Here is a 22,135-nt window from a genome sequence, read left to right as displayed (position 1 = left end):
GGGGCAAACTCTGACTAGACTCAGTGATTTTTTTTTTTTGGTTTAGGAAGGGATGCTGAAGCGAAAAGGCTAAGATATATCTTCAGCTTAAGAGACAAACATAACTGGCTAATGAATTGGCTCGATCAAATCAAACAAACATACCTGGTTCCTAATGTGGTTTTTGTTTATTTTTCTTCTGGCTGTTTTTCTCTGATCTTCCCGTGCTGGCACTGATGCAAATGCAAAGACTTGATCTGAATCTTTAGTCTGAATCCATCAGATTAGCCTAACAGCATCAGCTGGTATTTCCAAAGCATCCATTAAAAAAAACCCTTTTGAAGCCCCAATCTAAATTTAAATGACTTTGATTTGATGCATGCGTAGAATTATCTATAATATACATTTCTCAAAGAGGCAATTTGATATGCAGAGGAAAAGAACTAACCGTTTTTGGTAAAGTTTGTTTTGAGAGGCAAAAAAAAAAAAGATTTTAAGACAGTGACATCACTGTACAGGGTTTGTGACTGTAATTTTCATAATGTAGCATTGGATTAAGCTTCTAATTTTACAAGGTCTAGAAATGCAAGCGACAGTGGCTCTGCGAGCGAGAGTGGCGTCTGCAGCTGATATCTGTGGCTGCAAGATTAGCTCGGTAATTAACCACAAAGCAATTATCGGGTGGTTGGATGAGAAGAGCATCTCAGGGAAGGTGTTTCTTGATGTGTTTAATAGGTGTTGAGTAGTTTGATCAGTCAACAGAAGTTGTGTCTGAGGCCCGCAGTCCAACAGAGGTTGATCTGAGGCTGATGCGTGCGCCTGCCGAGAAGTCAGTTAATTAGACTGTTGCCATTCCTTTCATCCACTTTTCATTAACCCGCGCTGACACCTCGGTGAAGCCGGTGCACAGGTTTATGACTGCGTCAGGATTAACGAGGAAATGGGAAGTTGGCAATAAACAAAGTTGCCAGGGGAAGAAGATCCCCTTGGAAACCTCACACTCCCTGGCAACATCAATAATAATGGTGCAGATAACTGTTCGGGCAAGCCTTTTTAGCCTCAAGGCAAAAAAAAAAAAAAAAAAATGCACATCAGATTATCAGTCACTCTCAACTGCACATGCTGCTGCTGCAAGCGGTTTTGTTAAATTCTGGGGAATTTAAGTAAAAAAACAAATAAAAAGGAAGTGAACAGGCATCATACAGTTGAGAAAGCTAATCCAAAACTGCATTTGCACTACTAGCATAGATTTTTTTTTAACATGTCAATAATAGAACAAAATACTAACAAATAACAATAATCTACATTTAATAAAAATACATTTTATTAACCTCTGAAAGGGTTTTTTGCATCTGAGCTTGTAACTTTTTTTTTTTTTTTTTTATTGCTGTTGTTACACAGGAATTTCCCTTCCACCGGATCAATAAAGTCGCTCTTAACTGTTATCTTATCTCTTATTAGCTCCCATTGTGTCGCTCATGTCTACACCCCCACATGCGGTTGCAACACTAGCTAGCTGTGTGTCTGCAAATCCCACATACGTGTTACAGAAGAGCAGCAGTGTTCTGCATGTTGTCCTTACAGCACGTCATGAGAAGTTCCTACATTTATTAAAAATTTTGGACGTTTTCAAATTTGGTTATTAATCAGTTTCCACTCACACAAATACCTGCTGTCTGCTCCATCCTTTTGGTTTAGCCTTTTTTCACCTCGTAAACACAGACAGTGAGATCAAAACAATGGGAAGAAAAAGCTATATTAGCCTTGTGAGGCATGTTTGGGCATTCAAAAAAAAAAAAAAAAAGTAATTGCTTAGTGAGTTTATAGGCAAAAATCAATTACATAGTTTATCCTTGTCAAAGAATCCGACTCTCCCCAAATCCTTTGCTTTACTTTTAAAGTCCAGAACATCCAGAACATTGTCTAAGATGCATATTAGCAACACATTCTGCTGTAGGTCTTATTTTCTTCCCTCTCTGGCTTTCCACCCACCTGGAAATAAACTGTCTGCCAATCTTTCATGTATGACTGAATGAAGAGTGACTCAGGTCACTGATCTGCCCAGTGAATCCATTAACCCAACATGACCTAAAGTCTTGTTTAAAACTAACTTCTCAAAGCTGACGGTTTAAAGGGAAAAGCTGCCTGGCAAAACCATTTAATTTCCCACCTTTAGATGAAAACCGGTATCTTAAACATCGTTTGTTGCTCCGGGCTGCAAAGTTAAAACGACAAAGATGTCGCACAACATCATAATGGGGGATTGTGCGGAGGTGTGCAGAACTGTTGACGGGTTAGTATGTGCTTTAAAATGTAACGGCTGTGAATCAAAGGGGAAATCAAGCCTTATTTCTTTGCTTTCATCGCTTTTCCCCTTTTTACTGCTTCCTTCTGGGACTTGCATGGTGAGCCCTGTAAACAGTCTCTTAAAGTAGCAGAGATGGGGCCCAGCTGGTGGAGTCAAATCAAGTTTGTAAGCAGTCGCAGTTTATTAGGAGTTCGCATGACTTCAACTCTAAAACAAAGTATTTGTGTAATTGATAAATATAAATCAAATCTAAAAGTCTTATGGTGAAAAAACAGGTTTGTCAGGCTTCTGGGAAGAATGAATTAGCCCCTTGTTACACTTTAAAACAAAGTACGAATCTGTGATGCTGTACATCTGTGCTCAGAAGTTATTTTCTCATTTTATGAATCAATCAAACAAGACAAATATTAAGCAAATTATTGGCGGCAATTTAAAATTGCAGCCTGCCTTGTAAAGCTTTTCCTCCATTAGTTATAAGAGTAAACTCATTTTTCATTAATGGGTGTATGTGGGAGTACTGTCATAACAGGTTAAAAACCACATGGGTCAAATTTTACTGGAGAACTTGTTAAGAAATATTTGTACGGCAATGTTTTAGTATTATTAGGACAGTAAAACATCAGACGAAGTCCCCCAACAAGATAAATAAAACAGCAGAGAACTGTAAGTCTGTTGATTACTTCCATACCACAGAGAGTACATAAAGTCTCCTAATTATGCAACTAATGGTTTTGCCTTTTTGTTTGTATGTTTTTGTCTGCAGCAATCTTATAGTTTGTTCCATTGATCAATAAGCAACTAGGTATTACTTTAATGTCTTTTTTCCCCCTTTTTTATGTTTTATCGAGGATGACCAATGTATTTGTATGTGGGTTCGACTTCAGATCAGGAAAGACAATCCGCTGGTAAGCAGATTACTTAGCGGAAGGAAAAGATTTCCTAAGTAGCGGCGAGCAAAGATGAAAAAAGCGCAACCCAGAATCCCCATCCGGTGGGCATACAGGGACATGTGGCCTGCAGAAATCCAACTGCCTAGTCTCGTCTGGGCACCTCAGTCCTTCTTAAATGTTGTTCATCTGTTCCATCTTATACAAAAATATTAACACCACAGCCTCGGTTTTACTTTTGTGATGCTCAGAGTTTTTCCCATTTAAAATAGGGCCAAAATTGAGCATTTTGTGGACATTTTACTGTATTTGCTAAGCTGTATCTCACAGTTTACTGACATGTCCAATATGGTGTCGCTCTTTATACCTCTTGGAAAAATTTCTAGCAATATAATTCAAGAGTTGAACCTTTATTACACCACATGTGTATACCCCCGTTCGTGTAGTTTTCTTCCTGTAGCATGTATGCTAGTAACTGTTATGTCAAATTAGCTCATAAACAACCAAACATTTTTACACTGGTGAAATAATTAAATATTTTGTATTTCATCTTCACTCACTTTTTACTGTCAACATGCTTTATACGTTTTTTAAATGATCTGTTGCTGACTTATTCTGATAGATTTTTCACATTAGCTGCCGTTGACACATTGAAATTAACCACATTGCAAGTTTTTTTTGTTTGTTTAAAGGTATACATGTGTAAAATGAGCAAAGCCATAATTTTTGTGCAAAATAATTTTCTAGAAAACTGTCAAACCAATTTTCAGGTAGCTCAGAAGACTAAAACATTTTGCAGGAAAAGTGCTATATAAATAAAGATGAATGTGATTTGATTTGAAACTGTTTTACATCAATAAGCAAGTATGGTAATTGAATTTCAAGATCCACTCCAAAAAATATATATTTTTAGCATGACATTTATTTTATGAGGTATAAGGAAAATAAAGCTTTAAATTGCATTTCTTAGTGGTATTCAAATCATTGTGAATCAGGAGCAGAAAAAAAATGCTGTTTGACAAATAGCTTACTTGTGATGTTGAAAATATGTCAATTTTTTTTCCTGGTCTGAGCTTGAATTTGTCTCAAATCTGTACAGCTGGATAGTTCCAATGTTGCTCGCCATTTTTGTTGCACTGTTAATATCAGGTTGGAGGTGTGAGGGGTTGTCAGTAAAAGGGAGGGGAAGGGGAGCGGCGTTGCTCTCCACCAACGGTTCAGCCCACAACTCAGAGGAGAGTTTCTGACAAACTCCTGCTGCTTTGCAGAAATGACTGTTTTTTTTTTTTTTTGGCTCAAAACAGCAATTATAATTTTAAAATATCATTTGGATGATTATTAAAGTGGGTTTTTATGCTTATGCTTCTGTTAATTGTCTAAAAATACTCCAAAATTTCTCTAACCATCTTCTTAAAATCTAAGCGTTGTTTGTAAAAATTAAAATTCTACATTGTTATTCCTCCAGGAAACCAATGAGAAGACTTGAGTGCGACTGATGATTGCTACGATATCAGTGAGTGGATTGAAAAGGTGGAGTTGGAAGGCTGTTGCTAAGTGCTATTGATGAAAATAAGAATGGCTCTCTGGGGGGGTCTCCAGATACTCTTCTTCAGATCACAAACAGATTGAGTCAATAAAACCAACTCTCGTCCAATTCACATAACAGCTGTCTGTCATGATCGCCTTGAACGCTAAACATCATATTTATCAATTTGTACACAACCTCTCTCATCATTTCCTCCTCTCGTTTGCTTTTCTGATGATTGAGTGAGCACTTTAACTAATCAAACCACTTTTGGAAAAATCTTTCTTCTTACCTGATTCGTCGTCAGATTTATTGTCATTCTCAGAGTCGGTTAGAGTGAGCGCCGAGTTCTCGCGGCTGGATACTCCTGAGCTGCGGCGAGATTTGACGCCTCCACGTCCGGCCCACAGCTGAATGGCTCGCTCTGGAGTCAAGGGCCCCTCCGGGTCCGAGTCGGCGTCTGAGCCGGCGCTGAGGGAGTATCCTCTCTGGAGGAGCCCCAGATCGGGACAATAGGGAACAGCAGCGGGGTGCGGAGTGGGAGCTGTTTCACATACTCCCAGCTCAGCCAGAGTGAAGTTACCCCCTGTAGGGGGGGGAAGAAAGAGGAGTCAGACAGGTGGATTGTAGAAAGCAAACACACATCCACGTTAAACTAAGAGAATGGCAAAAATTAAAACTCCCACAAGCAAAGGCACACTCACAAAGTTATATGAAAGAAACCCACAATCACACGCAGAGAAGAACACTAATTATGAAACTATGGAGGCGGAGGATAAAAATTGGGCTTTGTTGTGCCGGGCAGGAGGGGAATGATGACGCAGCATGAATCAGGCACAAAATACAAGATAGCTGCTGGAAGAAATATGTACTGGCCCGCAGGCCTGTTACGCCTGTCTTAGAAAACCTGCCTCCTTTGCTTCACTGATCCACATTGGCATTCATGAGCTGTTGATGTGAGATCAAAGAGCTGTTCACTTGAGGCCTCTTAGAGTGTAGTGGAGCTGCTTTGCTGCCTTCTGGGTTTGATCATCTCCCCACCTAGTTGCCATCACACACTGGACCCCGGGCTCCCTGATTACGCTGCAGTCTATTGGTTCCGATACCCCGAAACTCTCAAGACAAACTGACTCGCCGGGTCCAAAATAAATATATAATATATTAAAATTAAAGCACATCAAAGGAGATCAATAAACAACACTGCAGCCCAATTAAATCCGAGCTGAGGAAAAAGCAATTAAGGAAAAAGGCATGCTCAACCAATTTATTCTCTATACTAATTAAAAGAGTATTGTGGATGCAATCGCTCACCATCAGCTGTTGGGGTAAAGGGATAGCAGGGGAAAATAGTTGTGATACAATTTATTAGCAATTAGCAGAGGAGTGCAAAGGAAAAAAAAGCAAATGAAGAGAGGCTTGCATTGTGGTGGCGCACTGTATGATGCAACGCACTGGGGATCACACAACTGTGTGACCGGGTTAACGATGACCCATCAGGCGTGCAGATGCAATCAGAGGAGAGGGAGGAATCAAAGAGATGAAACTTCATGGTTCCTCTGCCAGATCTTAAGGGCTCCCCTTCAACGACTCCTTGAAATCTACAGAGGTATGCGAAGAGTGATGAAGAGTAGGGGGCAAAAAGGAAGCTTAGCTGGGAAGGGGGGGATTGGCAACGGGGTCTATTTATCTATTGAGACAAAACAGATGGACTAGGCTTGAGAAGTGAATAACTACAGGTTGATTCAGCTAACACACTACAGCTTGCCAAGCTTCCAAAGCAAGCCAGTCAAACACTGCAGGACACCAAGAAACATTACCAGTCATCCTCTTCCTCGCTTTGATGTCGTTTTCTTCCACTTTTCACAAAAGATAACAAAAAGGAACTTTTAGTACTACATTTGACACAATAGGAACTACGACACTGGTTCTAACTAGAGTCTTCACGCCCATACCTGAGAGGAGATATCGTAGAAGGACAGGAGAAAACTCCAGGAGGCCTGAGAGGGGAGAGCACATTGGTTCTTTAAAAATCACCCAATTAATTATCCTCAAAGTGTGTCAGACTTACAATTAGGACAAGTCTTTGGGAAGACCACCCTATTGAGCGGCATCGACACAGAGCCGCAAACAAGCCATTGAAGCTAACACTAACCCGATACAGTTATGTTGGAGATTGCGTTTGGCACACATATCCAAGGTTACCTCCCACAGGACCCAGATCTGTAAAATTAACATTCCATAACCCGTGATTAAACATGTAAAATCCGATCTCTTCTTTCCACCATCAGCCGTACGCACAGCTTGATGTCACATGCTCCCTGTGAAAGATGGATTGGTGAGAGGGGTTGAAGAAGACACAAAAATCCATTTTAGTTATTCCCCAAATAGAAAAACCAATTGCATGTTTGTTAACTGCTATTATGACAAATGTGAAGGTACAATGTGTTGCATCTTTCTAATCAGATCAACTCCTGTGGGCTTTTGGAGCACCGCCACTGCGATAATGTCTTTTTTCAGTCGACTTGGTTGAGCCTTGCTTAGTGGTAATAAGTATGATATATTTTTTCCATTGTCCATTGCCCATTATATGATCTTAGCAATGTTTGAAAATGGTGAGAATCCAAATATGATTAACCCCTTTAACACAGGAGATGTTTCCGGTGTTAAAACACATACGTAGCCTAGACTCTTTGACATTCTGTAACTTTTTAACCATTTATGCCGTCAACATATATCCAACACATCCTCATTCCCAAGTTTTCACATATTGAAAGTTGGTTGAGGACCCCCTCCGTTTTGGGTCTCCAAAACTCGTCATTTTTTGACGTGCTGGGTGTTCGTAAAATGAAGGGTCCACAACCCTTGGGACGTGGTGCCTGTTGCAGTACTAGACTGTACTAGCAGACTGTTCCTCGGGACGTACCTGGTACTGGTACCCAAACCTGGCACCCAATGCTGTACCAGACCTTAACCGCTACCAGATGAGGCACAAACAGGGCCCAGACGCAGTACTGGAGGGTGAACCGGTACTGGGTTAGGCTTATGGTACCGCTACTATGTTAGGGTTCTGGTTCGCAGCCCAGTGGTAGGGGGAATTTGATTTAATGGGAATAGCCAGCACGTCAAAAACGACTGGTTGGGGACACCCAAAACATAAATTTTTGACGCAGAGTGGTCTTAAACCAAACTTCCATATATGACAAGTTGGGAGTGAGAATGAGTTGGTAGATCAGCTGATTATCAATATCACTTTTCTCCACGACAGGATCAGCTGATTTACATAAGCACTACTATAATGTATTAATACAAGGCTTCTTTTCTCTACTTCAGAATCTGTTGGAATTATGTTAATTGGTTGAAGAGTTATGGAAGTTGAAAGAATGTCAACAATTTGCTCTGATGTTAAAGGGTAATGGAGGAGCCTGTTATTAAAATAATTGTACATTTTGTGGTATAAGCACCAAATTTTGCATGGATGTAAGTTAGAATCCTATATGTAAGAATAGCACATTAGCCACGAGAAAATCTAAGATTTGTATCTATCGATTGATCTAGATAGATCAATAGATCCTATGGAATTACTTAGTTTTATGCATAAACTGAACATACGATTGTGTTTAGTGAAAACATAAATTGGTGTGATTTGAGTTGGAATTTTTTTTCCCCCAATGTTGTGATTTAGATTGATTTAAAAACAACACACACCCTGTGTCCATTTTGTACAGAAATTGAGGTACTCCCAAAGGGTTCACATATTTTTATTTTTTTGCAACAGTAGATAGTATTCTAAAGGTTCCACTTCAACTTTAAAACCGGCTTTCAATTGATAATCCCAACATCATGTTTTTCCCTCTTGAAATTAAGTGATTGGTTAGGACAAACATCCAGGAAGAAGTTGAAACTGCCACCATTAATGATGACAACAAACAAATGAGAACCTTAACGAAAGTAAGGTTTTTCTCTTTGTTCTTAAGCTGCTTTGGAGTTCTACCTTTAATTCAAACATACAACGAATGTTCATGTGAAGATGTAGTTACCCTGTCAGATATACTTTTTCTACAAGGAAAATGAAATCTCTTTTTTCCCCATTTTCTTAAAAGTGTTGCAGTCATATCCTATAAAAACTTCAAAATGAGAATATTTATACCGTAAAGCCTTTGCGTGACAACGTCGCACAGGAATACATTTTGACAATCACCTCCTCACAATCCTTTTTTTTGTCATGAATATCACATATTCACGCTATTATTTCTATTTTAACCATCCCTCTTGCTGTTTTTGTTCACCACTGCAGCTTGGGACGTTTATCCTCTCGAGCTGTGATGGAGAAATCTACACTCATTCTTTGAGAACAATACTTGACATCTTTCATTCGCTCTGCTGGGTTGTGCATTCTTTGCTTATTACGTTTTTCAGTAATCAAGTTTCCATTCTTTCGTATAAAAAGACTGATGTATTGATCTCCTGTTGGTGTGGTGGGATTTGGCCTGACAGGTTGCTCTCTGGACAAGCTGAAGCAGTTTTGGTGACGGAAATTTGGATTTAGGAAACTATTTTAACACAAGGAAACTCACTGTGCGGTGATTTACTTGAATGCAGCTCTGATTGGAAAATAAAATATAAAGATGATTCGCACAGTAAAGTGAAACTTTTATAGCATATAATAATCAATATTAACAAGAATCACAGAGGAAAAACGTGTACCGCTTTACCCGAATGAACTCGAAAATTGTGTTAAACCGGTGTGTGTGGCAGGTGTGACGATGTGTGCATTCGCTAAACAACAGAACTGTCTCATTTTCCTAAATTCACGTGAAGCTGGATCAGAAGATGTGAGTTAAAAACATGGAGAATATGGTGTCAAGGATAGGGGAGGTTAGTTTGCCCCGGTTATATTAACTGTTCAAGTCCATTCTTTTATCCAACAGAGTTTGAATTTCAGCACCTGTAGTTTGCTTTTTTTTTGTAGTGCTTGTACCTGATTATCAACTGTGCTAGTCATAATTACAGCCTCTGGAGAGCTTTGCCTTTCTTTAGGAGAATAAAGCAAGGTCTCATCTGGCAAGAACATTTCAGGTCAAAAGAGCACAAGGAAAGAATAGGGTCAAGAAACTTTTACAAAAATGGAAGTTGAGGTTTTATAATTAAAATAAAATAAAAGAAAAAAATACTTCATGCATAAATGTTACCCACTACAGTACATGACGGAGCTGTGCAATACTGAGCATTTGGGTATTGATCCGATAGTCAATATCGCCAATTTTGATAGCAATATCTATATTATTCTTAAACGTTACATGAACATCTCAATTGTTTTTTTATCACCATGAATGATTTGTTGTGAATTCCCCCTTTTTTAAAATCACTTGAAAAACATAGAAACAGAATTAGGACAGTATTTTTTAGTACATGGAAAATAGTTTATTAAAATAAAAACTTCTTGAAATTAAATAAGAAGTGAATAAAACAGCCAACAAATCAAAATGAATTATGACATTTTTGCTGATCCAGAAAAGTTTCAAACTTGAGTGGAAATATCGATATCTGTTGGCCGGTTTCGATCCAATACTGGTACCAACTTGGAACCAATACTATCAATATTTTGGATCAATCCGCCGAGCACTAGTAAAAGGATTGCAAACTAAAAAGTAATCAAAGTCAGAAACTATTTTTCTTGGGTTGTGTTTACCATTTGAATAGCCTTTTGTTTTTATAAAAAAAAAATAATTTGTTTATACTAATTTATCTTTGAAGACCCCACTTTTTTTGGCTGAAACAGTATGTAACGCAGTAGCAAACCCATTTTTCATACAAACTTTAATCTTTTCAACCCTATCATTATTTGGCTTATTAGTACACCACATGCTGTACTTCTGACTGAAAAGAAAAGAACTAAAAACAAGCAAAATATAAACATATACTTGCAACTCTTCTGTACTGTGAGTAAGCAGAGATCAATTTAACCAAATCTACGTCCCTTGATGAAACTCATTATGCACCAGTGTGGGTGTGAATGTGTGCAATCTGTTGTATGTGTACGAGCAGGAGTATTTGTGAGTAGACGGCTTTGAGGGATAGAGAGGCCCATCATTAAAAAATCATTTGTGCTTGTTAGCAGTTTGACAGGAAAAGTATAGGCAGCAGGACTCTGAAATACGCTGGTTGACTCTCCCTCATCCCACTGAGTAATTCTGCGCAGGACGTAAAGCATGCAGAACTTTGTGGATTTCATCGCCTGCAATTATGCTGCTTTTTCCAGATCAAATAGTTTATAGTCCGGGCCTCCCTTGGACTTGTCATTTTGAGCATTCAGGGGAGCACCAGCTCAGAACAAGTTCTTATTCGGCCTTTAGAGCCGAATTAGTGTACTGATTTGCACCTTGGTGGAACATGCATCAAAATCAGGAAGCAAACGGCGCTGTGCACCGTGGGTTCTTGGCAATTCCCTGAAATAGCTGAAATTATGGTTAATAACAGTAAAAGCCGCATTTCTTTTTTCAGCATTAAGAAAGAAATCTGGAACCTGTGGCTGTTAGCTGTCAAAATGTGTCATTTCTTAATATTTTCCATTTTCATTTGCATCCAATTCCAAATTAATCTGCACTGCACTTTAGTAATCCTAAGAATATTAACTTTTCATTTGTGTTTTCTTTTATGTGAATTTTGAAGCAATAAAACATACATATACAATCCTTCTTTATCCCTTTTCTCTGTAAATGGGAGCTTAAGGAAATAAATTTGGGATGTAAAAAAATAGGAAAAGAAAAGGAGGAAAAAGACTAAAGCCTCAAATGGACTGATAACATAACCTAGCTGTAACCTTATAAAAGTAACAATTTTAGTCCATCCACTGGAATACATAATCTACATAGTAAACTCAATTAGAAAAAGGAATAAGATAAAAAAAAGTAGCAGAAATATATATAAGTTTGTATATTCAGCTTAAAAAAATATATAAATATGTCTCCCAAAGAGTCGATGAGAGAAAAAAAATGAGTGAAATAGGGGATAATTTAAGCTGATGACAAAAGGAAGAATCCTAAAATATAGGATAGCAAAGCTGATGCAAATTGGTAAACACATTTTCTTTTTTATTTGGTGGATATAGTCAGTGGTGACAAAACAGAGGAGACATAACTTAACTTAACAAATGACAAGAAAAAAACTATCGATAGAATTTCATATATTCATGATAGTTTGTCTTTTATTTTCTTAAAAAGTACAACAAAAAATATGTTTCTGCACATAACCTGGAATTGTTTAAAATTTAACATAGTTTAACATAAGTTCTCCAAAGGGGATATTGCTTAAAAATTGTATGACATCAAACAACAAGCATGAGTAGTGCTTAATGGTAAAAAAAAATAAAATGACAGAACAGTAAAAAAATAGCAGTGGTGCACTATTATGTCTATTGTTAAGGAAAGCAGGGTATCTCATTCAGCCTATCTTTATACCTTATATTATTATAGGATTTTTCCTTTTCAATAAATACAATTAAATGAAATTGCAGATTGATATATTTCTATTAATTCTTTTCAAAAGGAATGCTTTTAAGAGACACAATATTGTAGCAGAAACCCATTTAGAAGCATTTTTATATGCTATAGAGACTTGCAGTTTGAATAACAAACTTATTTTTTACTTTACAATAAATGATCTTCAAACAGGAAGGAATAAATATATATCAGACCCAGAGATCAAATTATAAAATCTCATAATTAAAGTTTAATGATCCATATTTTTTAATGACTGTAAATGATTGTGTTTAAATGTAAACTTTTTCTGCTAGTAAGAATAATGAGTAGCTTGGGACCCAAGTTAAATACTTCCCAGATTCAGTTTTCATGAGGGGAAATCCTGAATAACAAATTAAAATCATGAATTAGAAATGAAACATTTGATCTTTCTCTCACACTGAAGAAAAATGACCGCTCGAGTACTGCTCGCAGTCCCTGTGCTTCTCTCCATGTAACCAAAGATTTGGGTTTTGATTCTTAGAGTTGTTGACTAGTAGACCACTATTATTAAGAGAGAAAAAATACTATAATAATCTAAGACAACCAGGAGAACTATTTTCATATTTAAAGCTTATAGTTGGTGTTAACACGGGAAGTTATGATTAGCATGCAGCTGCAAGCCCTTCAAAGTCAGTGGTAGGCAATGCAATGCTTGTGCATGTTAACAAGGAAAGTACATTTATAAAAGTTTACCAGGCTTTTACAAGAGTTTTACCTTTGTCAAGAAAAAAGTGATTCAAACCTGGAATGAAATGCTAAACTATTTACGTCAAGAATATTCTGAGTAGTTTAAAATAGGAAAAATGTGATTAAAGTGTCATGAAAATGGGGCAGCTCTTCAGACAATTGGAAAAAAAAATGCATTATTTGATGAATCTTGATCAGCTACAACATCAACATGGAAGAGCCAAAATTATGATACCATCCACATTTTTGTTTATGTTTTGAACAGAATTTTTTTTTTTTTTTTTTTTTGCCATCAATGTGTGTGTTTATGGGTGAATGGGACTGTGGGCCTTCTATGAAGGCAGGAAAGCCCCATACAGTATATACCAGGGGTCTACATAAACGTGAAGAACAAATACATCTAAATATATTTTTACCCAGATCACCGTCAACTTTCCGCACAGTTCATTCCCAGTTAGCTTGTCGTAGATCGCATGTTTTATATGAAAACATAATTTAGCCAACCATAATCAAGAAATTGTGTACACAGCTTTAGTAAGTGCATTGATTTTATGACAGAACCTTGCGGGCGGGTGGAAATTAGAACGCTGGTAGAATGTGGTCGGACTTTGGAATATGTAATTTACCGTATATTTTCCAAGATAAAGATACTTGCTGCTTGCTACCTAGATTAGGTGTGTCCAATAAGAAATAAAAGAGCGGCCTTGAAGGACTGGAGTCAGACGTGTCTGGCATCAAGGCAAAACTTGAATTCATGCCACCTTGAATTAATGGTTTAGGGCTGGCAATGGTGAAGTAATTGGAGCAGAAGTGTTTTTTTGACACACTTAAGGCCTAATAGTATCAAAAGAGAATACTTAACATGCTTTCATCAATGTGGATGCTATAACACCTATATGACAATCTCCTGTCGCATGGTTGCAGTAGATTAATATACACAACTTTTTCTCTCCTGAGGGTCTTGACGGTCAGTGGATGCCAGTCCAGTAAAGTATGTTTTATGTGTTACAGATTCCATCACTTAAGCAGTCCTAGTATTATAGACAATGGCACTGTCAAAGATTGCTATCTATGGAAGATAGAAACCAAGACGTGGTATTAGTCCAACGAGTGTCCATAACAATATCATAAATCATGGTTTTACAGTAGAATACAGCACCATAACAGAATGATTGATGCTGTTCCCTTAACCTCTCCAGTTTTATGGTAGTGGCTCTGCTGAATCTCTAAAATATATTTTTTAACTTGATGACTTAGATTTATCTTATAAGCAATTAACAGTACTTCTCATGTTGTCTTTCAGCGTCGTATACGATTATAAAACACACTTTTTAGATGTAGTATGGGTGTAGGGGCACAAACTTGTGATTACTCTGAAACTTTATAAGTTTAAAAAATCAGAAAAGACTTAATTACTTCAGTAAGTAAGAAAAAAAACATTAAAGTCTTTATTCAAGAGTAATTATATAGAATGTATTTGCTTGTCAGAAAAAAAAAGAAACAAGACGCTTTGGTGGAAATCAATGACAATTTTGACTTTACTTTGGAAAACAATAGAACTGCAAAGATAAATGTAAAGGATTTAAATGTGCACAAAAAGAATGGTCTGTTTCATTAAGTGGCTCCAAATCCATCTGCTGTTGTAGTGTATTGTCTTTCAACTTTTCTTATCTTTCAAAGTACTTATTATTTCTACTGAGTAAAGCTGTGGCTGTTATTACAATGGTTCTTTGCTGCCACAAAGAATGAAAGTACATAAGAGGGAACTCAAAAGAGCTCTTATATGCATGTACAAACTTACATAGCTATTCTTTTCACTTTTAGCCATGCAACATCTATGTCCAAACAGGAGTGTCCCATACCACCTGTTGTTCCAAGCCCTTTCTGAGACTCAGAGGGGGTCCCTTGCACCTCCTAATGAGAAAACCGAAATAGGTTTGACAAATGTCATCCAATCCTGGGCTAGTTTTACTCCTGCCAGAGGACAGTGGTCCAGGTCGAACAGGGCAGTACATGACACGACATGACACAACACAAAGCATAAAAGGGGGTGGAGTAGAGGGGCAGGATGCTGTCACTGGGAAAAAAAAAAAAAAAAAAAAGTTGCTCCAGGCACTGAAACACCTCTCATCCGTGAACAGCTCGCCAAAGAAACCGACAGAGAAAAATGCTTCCCTTTTAGTTCTATCAGTGAACAGTCGCCTTATATCCACCGAGAAAGCAATGTCAAGTTGAAGGGCTTCTTTTAAATGATAGAAACTTAGTTTCTCTTGAAGAATATTGATATTTAAGAGCGTAAAGAAATGTTAGACAGTAAGTGAACTCTTTTAGAACATATAGCTTTAATCAACCTTGAAATAGCAGCACACACCAAAGTGTGGTGATCTCACAATGTATAGATAGCATGTACATAGAAGATTCACTTTGTTAAAGTGACAAACTTTAATCTCTGATTGATCACAAAACTTTACCCAGAACGTAAAAAAAGGATTTAATCTGTGACGTGGTCATCTTCCTTTAAAAAAACAAAATGTAGGAATAATGACCTCATTTACCGTTTGAGCACAGTCTCCAGTCTTTGCAACCTTCTCGTGACACGCATAGAAAACAGCATCATTACTTCTGTGTAATTGTCTGCATGGGATTCTATGGCGTCTCCACACAATACATACATATGCTATGCTATAATAGCAGCAGCATAACGAGGAAAAACAAATAGTTCAACCTTGTCTTATTGGAAATTTCTGTTCTCAGAAACAATGCCAGAGGCTATGAAATAAGAAAAAAAAAGATTCACAAAAAGACGAAATGTGGCACAGAACCGTGCGTTCAAACGCTTAAGTGAACATTTACATTGTGTGGCTAGGAAATGTGTTTAATTACAGCCTAGGATGCTAGTGACTCCACCAGGAGAGAAAGAACGAGTGAGGGACACACTTGATAACAGTGACATTTACAATCTGCCTCATTTATCACAAGCTGCCAAAGCAGAGTCAAAAAGGGTCATTACATAGTAAACATAGATTAACTCAACTCTCACAAAGCTCACACGAATGTGTCTGATAAATGAATTTTTATTTTAGGAAAATTGGAGATGTCAGCATACGTCTCACTGCTTTTGACCGTCCATTAATTGCTTTGTTTGCTGTCTAGTTCTGGTATGTGCATGCAGTGGAGTGAGCATGGCTTGCATTAGTGCTAAATAGCTGCCATTTTTAGCATTTCTCTGTATATATAGTTTCTAGTGGTCTAACGATTAATAGATTAACTGAGTAATTGGAGGCTGCATTTACAAATAATTGGTTAATAGCCTGATCAGAATAAAAATATGTCATGTAAACAAGCCCTTTGGAATACTCTTACTCGATCAGACTCATTCGGATCAAAATTTCCTTCCAATTGAGATATGGGGATAGGTTATGGAGTTAGGTTATGACGGTTTTTTTTTCTTCAAACTTGTCCTGTCCAACAGCTGAGCAAGCAGATATGAGCTGAAGGTCCATTTTGTTGGACATATTTTGCGGTTACATAAGGGGATTATGAATCTTCTGACACAAGAGGTGTATGTTTGTATAAACCCCCTCTGTTTTTGAGGCTAAATTTTATTTATGTTGATTATGTTTGTAGAAGAGAGAAGACAGTCGGATATTAGAGATGGGGGGGGTGAGGGCGCAATAAAAAAGGTTTACAAGGGGGTGTAGAATCATAAAGCAACAAGCAGCAAGTTGTTGGAAGTTTATCAGGTGTAAATGTTGGTCCTGTCCACACTCTCAAATGTTACAAACTTTCCTGCTCCTAAATAAGATGCTGATTGTTGATCCGATCGTGGTGCATGTAAACAATTTATTCTGATAGTGGGTCATTACTGAATTGGCTTTTACGTCATGCGTAGACGATGTGCTCCGGAGGAGAATTTGGAGCGCAGTCCATATCCGAAGTACCACATTTCCAAGCAGAGCAGCCAGACGCCTGAAGTTGTTAATCAAATTGAATCAACCTTTGCCACAATAAAATTATTTGAACATCAAATAATTTGAGTATATTGATCTTGGAAAATACCATTTGGATTGAGGCACAATAGGTTTGGCTTTCTGGCACTAGTTCTAGCACTTCCTCGTTTTCCACACTTCACTTCCCATCAGCCCCTGCTGTCTCTGCTCAGTGCGAAGTCTTGTTTGTGTCACTCTGCCTGCATCACTGAGCATTCTTATCCTGACCTTCTGTTTCATCTGACCCTGCTTCGTCTGCCACCTGCCCTGACCCTGGACCCTGACCACTCTAGTTGTTCTCTGATGCCCTCATGCTCGTGCTTGACTCCCCCACCTGACCCCGATTTAGCTTTGTGGACTTTTAGCTGTGCTTTACGCCTTTTTTTCTGTCTGTGCAAAATAAACCTGCTGCACTTGGATCCAGCTGTCTGCCTGTTTTTGATATTATGAAACTGAAATGCGAATGGATTGGACATGAATTAATATTTACTTTTTTGTACACATTCAATTCGCACTTGAGTATCTTGCAAGAAATACAAGGGAGAAAGACCAGTACACAGGTATGTATCTCTGAGTCAAACCGGTAGATTTTTTTGGCTAAAGATGTCCTGGACTGATTTTAGAACAGTTCTCTATTAAAAATAAATAAAAAAATCATCCATCTGTGTTTATATCTACATGTCTCAAAATGACAGGAAAACCACATGAATCTATTGTTTTAAAGTAAACAAATTTAAAAAGTGCATTCAATGGTTCTTACCCATAAAAACAAAAAACAAAGAACAATGTATCATCCAGGGAAAATTGCATCCTCAAACGTGTAAATACAAACTTCAAAATCCGATTCCTCTTGTAGTTTTTACCTTTAAAAACTTCTTGCATGTGTTGGGGCCACATATAGAGTAAAAACTCACATCAAAAGTTTGCTTTTGAATCGAGCGTCTGTGGAGATTGAGCGAGTGGGAGAGCACTGAGGACCGGAGGAGAGTTGCCCCCAGGATATTCTTCAAAATATTCTCCGCTCTGCTTTTGCTGCAGCTACAGGATGCTTTAGAGTGTTGGCAGCTGGCAGAGCAACAGAATGCCAGGGAGAAGACAAAGATAAAGAGGGTTCGGAGGGGAGCCATTGTATTTAATCTACCTCCTTTTATTTTTAATAGCATGCAGCTGCTTTGTACTCCCTTTGTTCATCAGCAGTCCAGGTTGACTGCAACCCAGTGGAATGCATGGAAACACGTGAGAATGTGAGTGAATAGAAGGAGAGAAGCATACAAATGACACATTCTTCTGTCTTGTTTTGTTCCTCTCATTTTACACTATCAGTGTTCAGTGCTGCAATAGAATGGAATCGCTTCCCAGTCTGCCACTGTAACTGACTGGTCTTTAGGACTTATACCAAGCAAATGCTTTTTTTCTGAACACATGATGGCACTAGCTACTGAAAGGTCTGAGCAACATGAGTGAACGTGTTTTAGAGAAAGGAGCCAGAAGTAAGAATCCAAGTTACTAGTTTCCTTGTGTCGAGGCAAATGTATGCCAATTTAAAGCCAGTGGATCTAAAATATTACTACCTATAGGCACCAGAGTACCTTCACTGTGTCACTGCAGCAGTGGAAGTGACAAAGAAGTGCCTGTTTCCTTCTTACTTCCAGAAGGAACCCTAATGGGTTGCTGCGAGTTTAGGGGTTGTTTGGGCCCGTGAAGGGTCATACAGAGGAGCGGCCAGTTTGAGGAGTATCTTAATGGTGTGTCTTGCAGTTCACTTGAGGTCTGTATGGCCACAGCAAGGGATGTTATTGAAAATGGAGCATATGTGGGTGTGGTAAATGCATCGTGAAGTATTAAGGCTATTGTAAATTTCACACACTTATGAAGTATGGGTGATAATATAGTAGGGTGCCCTTACTCCACACTCTCGCAATGGAATAGTCCCAACAACCCTTGCAGCTAGATTTGGGCAGACAGTGGACAAAAAAATGGGCAAACCTGTACCGCTCTTATCATGGGATCTGCTCTTACAGGCCCCCTTGTGAAGTCTGCAGGATGGGATGGGTAAACAATAAAAAATCTTTATGTTCTTGTTGTATGTTCTCATGATGGAGCACATAGGAGAAGGAGGGTCTAAGGGAAGTCATCAGCTTTTTTTATATATTTTATGTGAAACTCATTGAGACAACTGTGTTGTGCAATTGGGCTATATGTTGTTTTTCACCTTTTGGCATATTCTGGCAGGGGACGCCACAGTGAATAAGCTTGCACTGAACCGCACACCTGGTTTGACAGAGAGTTTTTTGCCGAAAACCCTTCCTGACACAACTCTGTATTTTATACGGTCTTAAAATGGCTACAGAGAGACCTAGAACTATGTGGCTACATAGTTAGATAGTAGAGTGAAGGGTTTTGTCTAGGGACCCACACTGGAATCATTGCGCTCCCTTGGAAACCATGCTGGTTTCCCCATGCGCAAGTCCTCCATACAGTCAACTAAGACCATCCAGCCACTTCTAGACGAATCAATCAATGAACATTTTCGTTTTCTTTATTTGGTCTAAAAACTGCAAAATCATGAATAAAATAGCAAGTCAGTTGCTGTTCACAGTGTACGTTCAAAAATCAAATAATTAAAAAAAAAACACATACCATGAAAAAAGCCATGAAGACGATAATCTATGTATAAATTGAGATACTATATATGATCAAACACAGGTTAAACAAGATTGGAATCAATCAGAATAGAGAATAATGGCTGTCTTTCTGTAATGTCATATAGTGCATTCTTACTTGTGGACTTCCACTCCTGCCCATTCTCAGCAAAATCTCTCATGTTGAACCTTAAGTTGCGTGAAGTATTTTCTTCAGCAACTATAGCCTTTTATCACCTCAAACCTCTTCTGATGCCTTTAATCAAGTAGGCATTTTCACCCAGTGAACTTCCACTTGCTACACACTCCAATCTTTTTGGAACGTATTCTATAAGGACTAGAGATAGTTGTTCATAAAAAGCCAAAATCAATAGCTTTTGAAATTCTACAATAAGTTCAAAGTCACTTAAATCTCTTTCTGCTTTTGATTCTGATGATACGTTTGAACTCCTGTGGAATATCCTCTGAGTTTCTCTGACAGCCTGTAATTGTATTTCATCTCATATATTTAATCACTGTCATCTTTATTCAAAGAATGTATAAATTCTTGCATGAAGATGATTATTTTGAAAGAGTCGGGGCCATTTACTTCATTGGGTAAAAGTGGTTCCCTTCAAAGAGAAGGGAGGGACTAAAGAAACAGAACAGTGCCGTTTCTGCAGATTGCCATGCCAAATTAAAAGTTGCAGTGTTTGGAAGACAAACATTCATTTGATTTATCACTTTGTAATCAACAAAGTAGTTTTCAAGGATTTTTAAGACCCTACATTTCCATCCGATCAGAACTCTCAAAGTAAGTTTTCGAACCCACAGCACACATGTAAGCAGATAAAACCTGTCTGTAAAATCAAGAATGATGAGGCACTGCATGAACTTGCTCTCAATTCCCTGGAGAGGTCCTAAACCTAACAAATGTGTGATGTGACCACCAAAGCAACGATAGAAGAACAGCAAGAGGCAGGACTGAAGGGGTGCACAAAGGAGAGTCTGACATGAAAGTGAGGAAGAGAGGTGAGAAACAGAAAGAGAAGGGACAGTAGATGATGCTGAGTGTTGTCCAGGCAGGAAGGTAGGCAAGTGGGTGGCCGATTCTCAGTGTGGCATCTGGCCCTGGGGGCAAAACAGCAGAGGAGAATGCAGAGGGGCTCATTTAGATCCCTCTGAAAGGGAAAGGCCAGAGCTTTGAAACACTACAGAGGCTGTGATAATGCCTGCTGCCCAAGAGTGAACCTGGCGGGATGACACACCCCAGGGATGTGCTAAATGGGAGCAAAAAAAAGTAGGGAATAGAGCTGAGATGTGGTGTGAGATAAAATATGTTCCTTGAGGTTAACATTGCTCTTTACTTTTTAACATATTTTAGTCATTCCATTGAAAATATAAAAATATTGTATTAATTTTTTTTTAATTCCTCCCAAAAATTTATATTTTCAAACCAGTAATACATTTACAGAATATGTAAAATGAAGCGCCTGGGATTCGTGAGAATAACTTGTGCGTTATTGGCAACACTGATGGCTTCAAATATTCTGCTTTGTGGTGTTAAATAGCGAACACTTGTAATGAGCTTTCCAGGCTGCTGAGTGTTATGTTGTGGGAAGAATGTGTTGTTTGGCTGTGCTTATCCAAGCAGACTAGGTAATAAGTGTATAATGGGGAAACAGTGCAGCTGAGATGCAATGAAAGTGGGGGGTCTGTTGGACGACACCACTGAACTTGTTTTACTGGAATCTGTAAGGAGCTATTTAGAACAGCTAGTTTTTTTTTTTTTTAACATGGAAAATAAACAAATTGTAAAATTTGAAGATAAATATTTTCCCGACTCAAATGCTCCATATAAAGCAAAATGCAATGCATAAGATAACAGAACCCATACCATATTAGCTCAATTAGTTAGCTTAATTTTCAATAAATTTGATGGGAAAAAATCTAATCTTATGAGAATAAGTGCGTATCTAAAAGAAAAGTTCATTCTTTTTTGGTTTATTCTATTGTTTTTTTTTTTTTTTTTCTTGCATGTTGCTCAAATTAATCCTGCAAAGTGGCACATGTTTTTCAATTCCACGTTTCATTTTATTGTGTGAATGTCACAAATAAAGGACATACAAATATAAAATCTACCATTTTTTGATCTATATTTTTTGTACAGTACCTTGTACAGTAACACAAAATTAAAGCTGTAAATGGAACATATTTTTATTTTCAACAGACAAGCTTTGATTTCACAAGTTGGCCCCAGCAGAAATAACAAACATTGTGGTTAGCAACTGTTATTCAAAGTGCAAACACAGGGGAAAACTATTTTTTTTTTTGGACTTTTATGAGCATTCCAAAATATTTAATGCTAAAACGACTGATTTCATGTAGGAAGTTGCAATCTCCAAAAGGGCAAAACTTAACTCAAATAAAACAAATATTGATTAATTTACTGGTTTTGGTAGTAAGCTAAAATTCAATGTGAGTTCATGTTTTCTAAATCTTTAACATTTGGACTTTAAATATGCTTAGAAAGATTATTGTGGCAAAAATATCACTATGCTTTAATATTAGTAGTTTTATGTTTGGAATTGTATGGCTTAATTTAAAGGGTAACCAAAC

At 37.8% G+C, this 22,135-nt stretch overlaps 1 protein-coding gene across 5 annotated transcripts in view; it reads right to left on the bottom strand.

Moving 5' to 3' along the window:
• tenm2 (teneurin transmembrane protein 2) overlaps nt 1-22,135 on the bottom strand; it is a 233,838-nt gene that overhangs the window by 151,811 nt on the left and 59,892 nt on the right. For 3 of the 5 annotated variants that reach the window (XM_024283212.2, XM_036213958.1, XM_024283217.2), the window contains exons 3-5: nt 6,652-6,696; nt 6,517-6,555; nt 4,992-5,285 (exon numbers count right to left, since the gene is read on the bottom strand). In XM_024283212.2, coding sequence (XP_024138980.1) covers nt 4,992-5,285; nt 6,517-6,555; nt 6,652-6,696 — 378 coding nt within the window. The remainder of the gene's footprint in view (nt 1-4,991; nt 5,286-6,516; nt 6,556-6,651; nt 6,697-22,135) is intronic. The other 2 variants (XM_036213959.1, XM_024283214.2) reach the window with 1 other exon arrangement.

This window comes from Oryzias melastigma, linkage group LG10 (genome assembly GCF_002922805.2).
Source record: "Oryzias melastigma strain HK-1 linkage group LG10, ASM292280v2, whole genome shotgun sequence".
In the NCBI taxonomy this organism is placed as follows: domain Eukaryota; kingdom Metazoa; phylum Chordata; class Actinopteri; order Beloniformes; family Adrianichthyidae; genus Oryzias; species Oryzias melastigma.
Note: the sequence above shows the minus strand (reverse complement) of the source record. Positions and strands in the feature narration are given on the sequence as shown.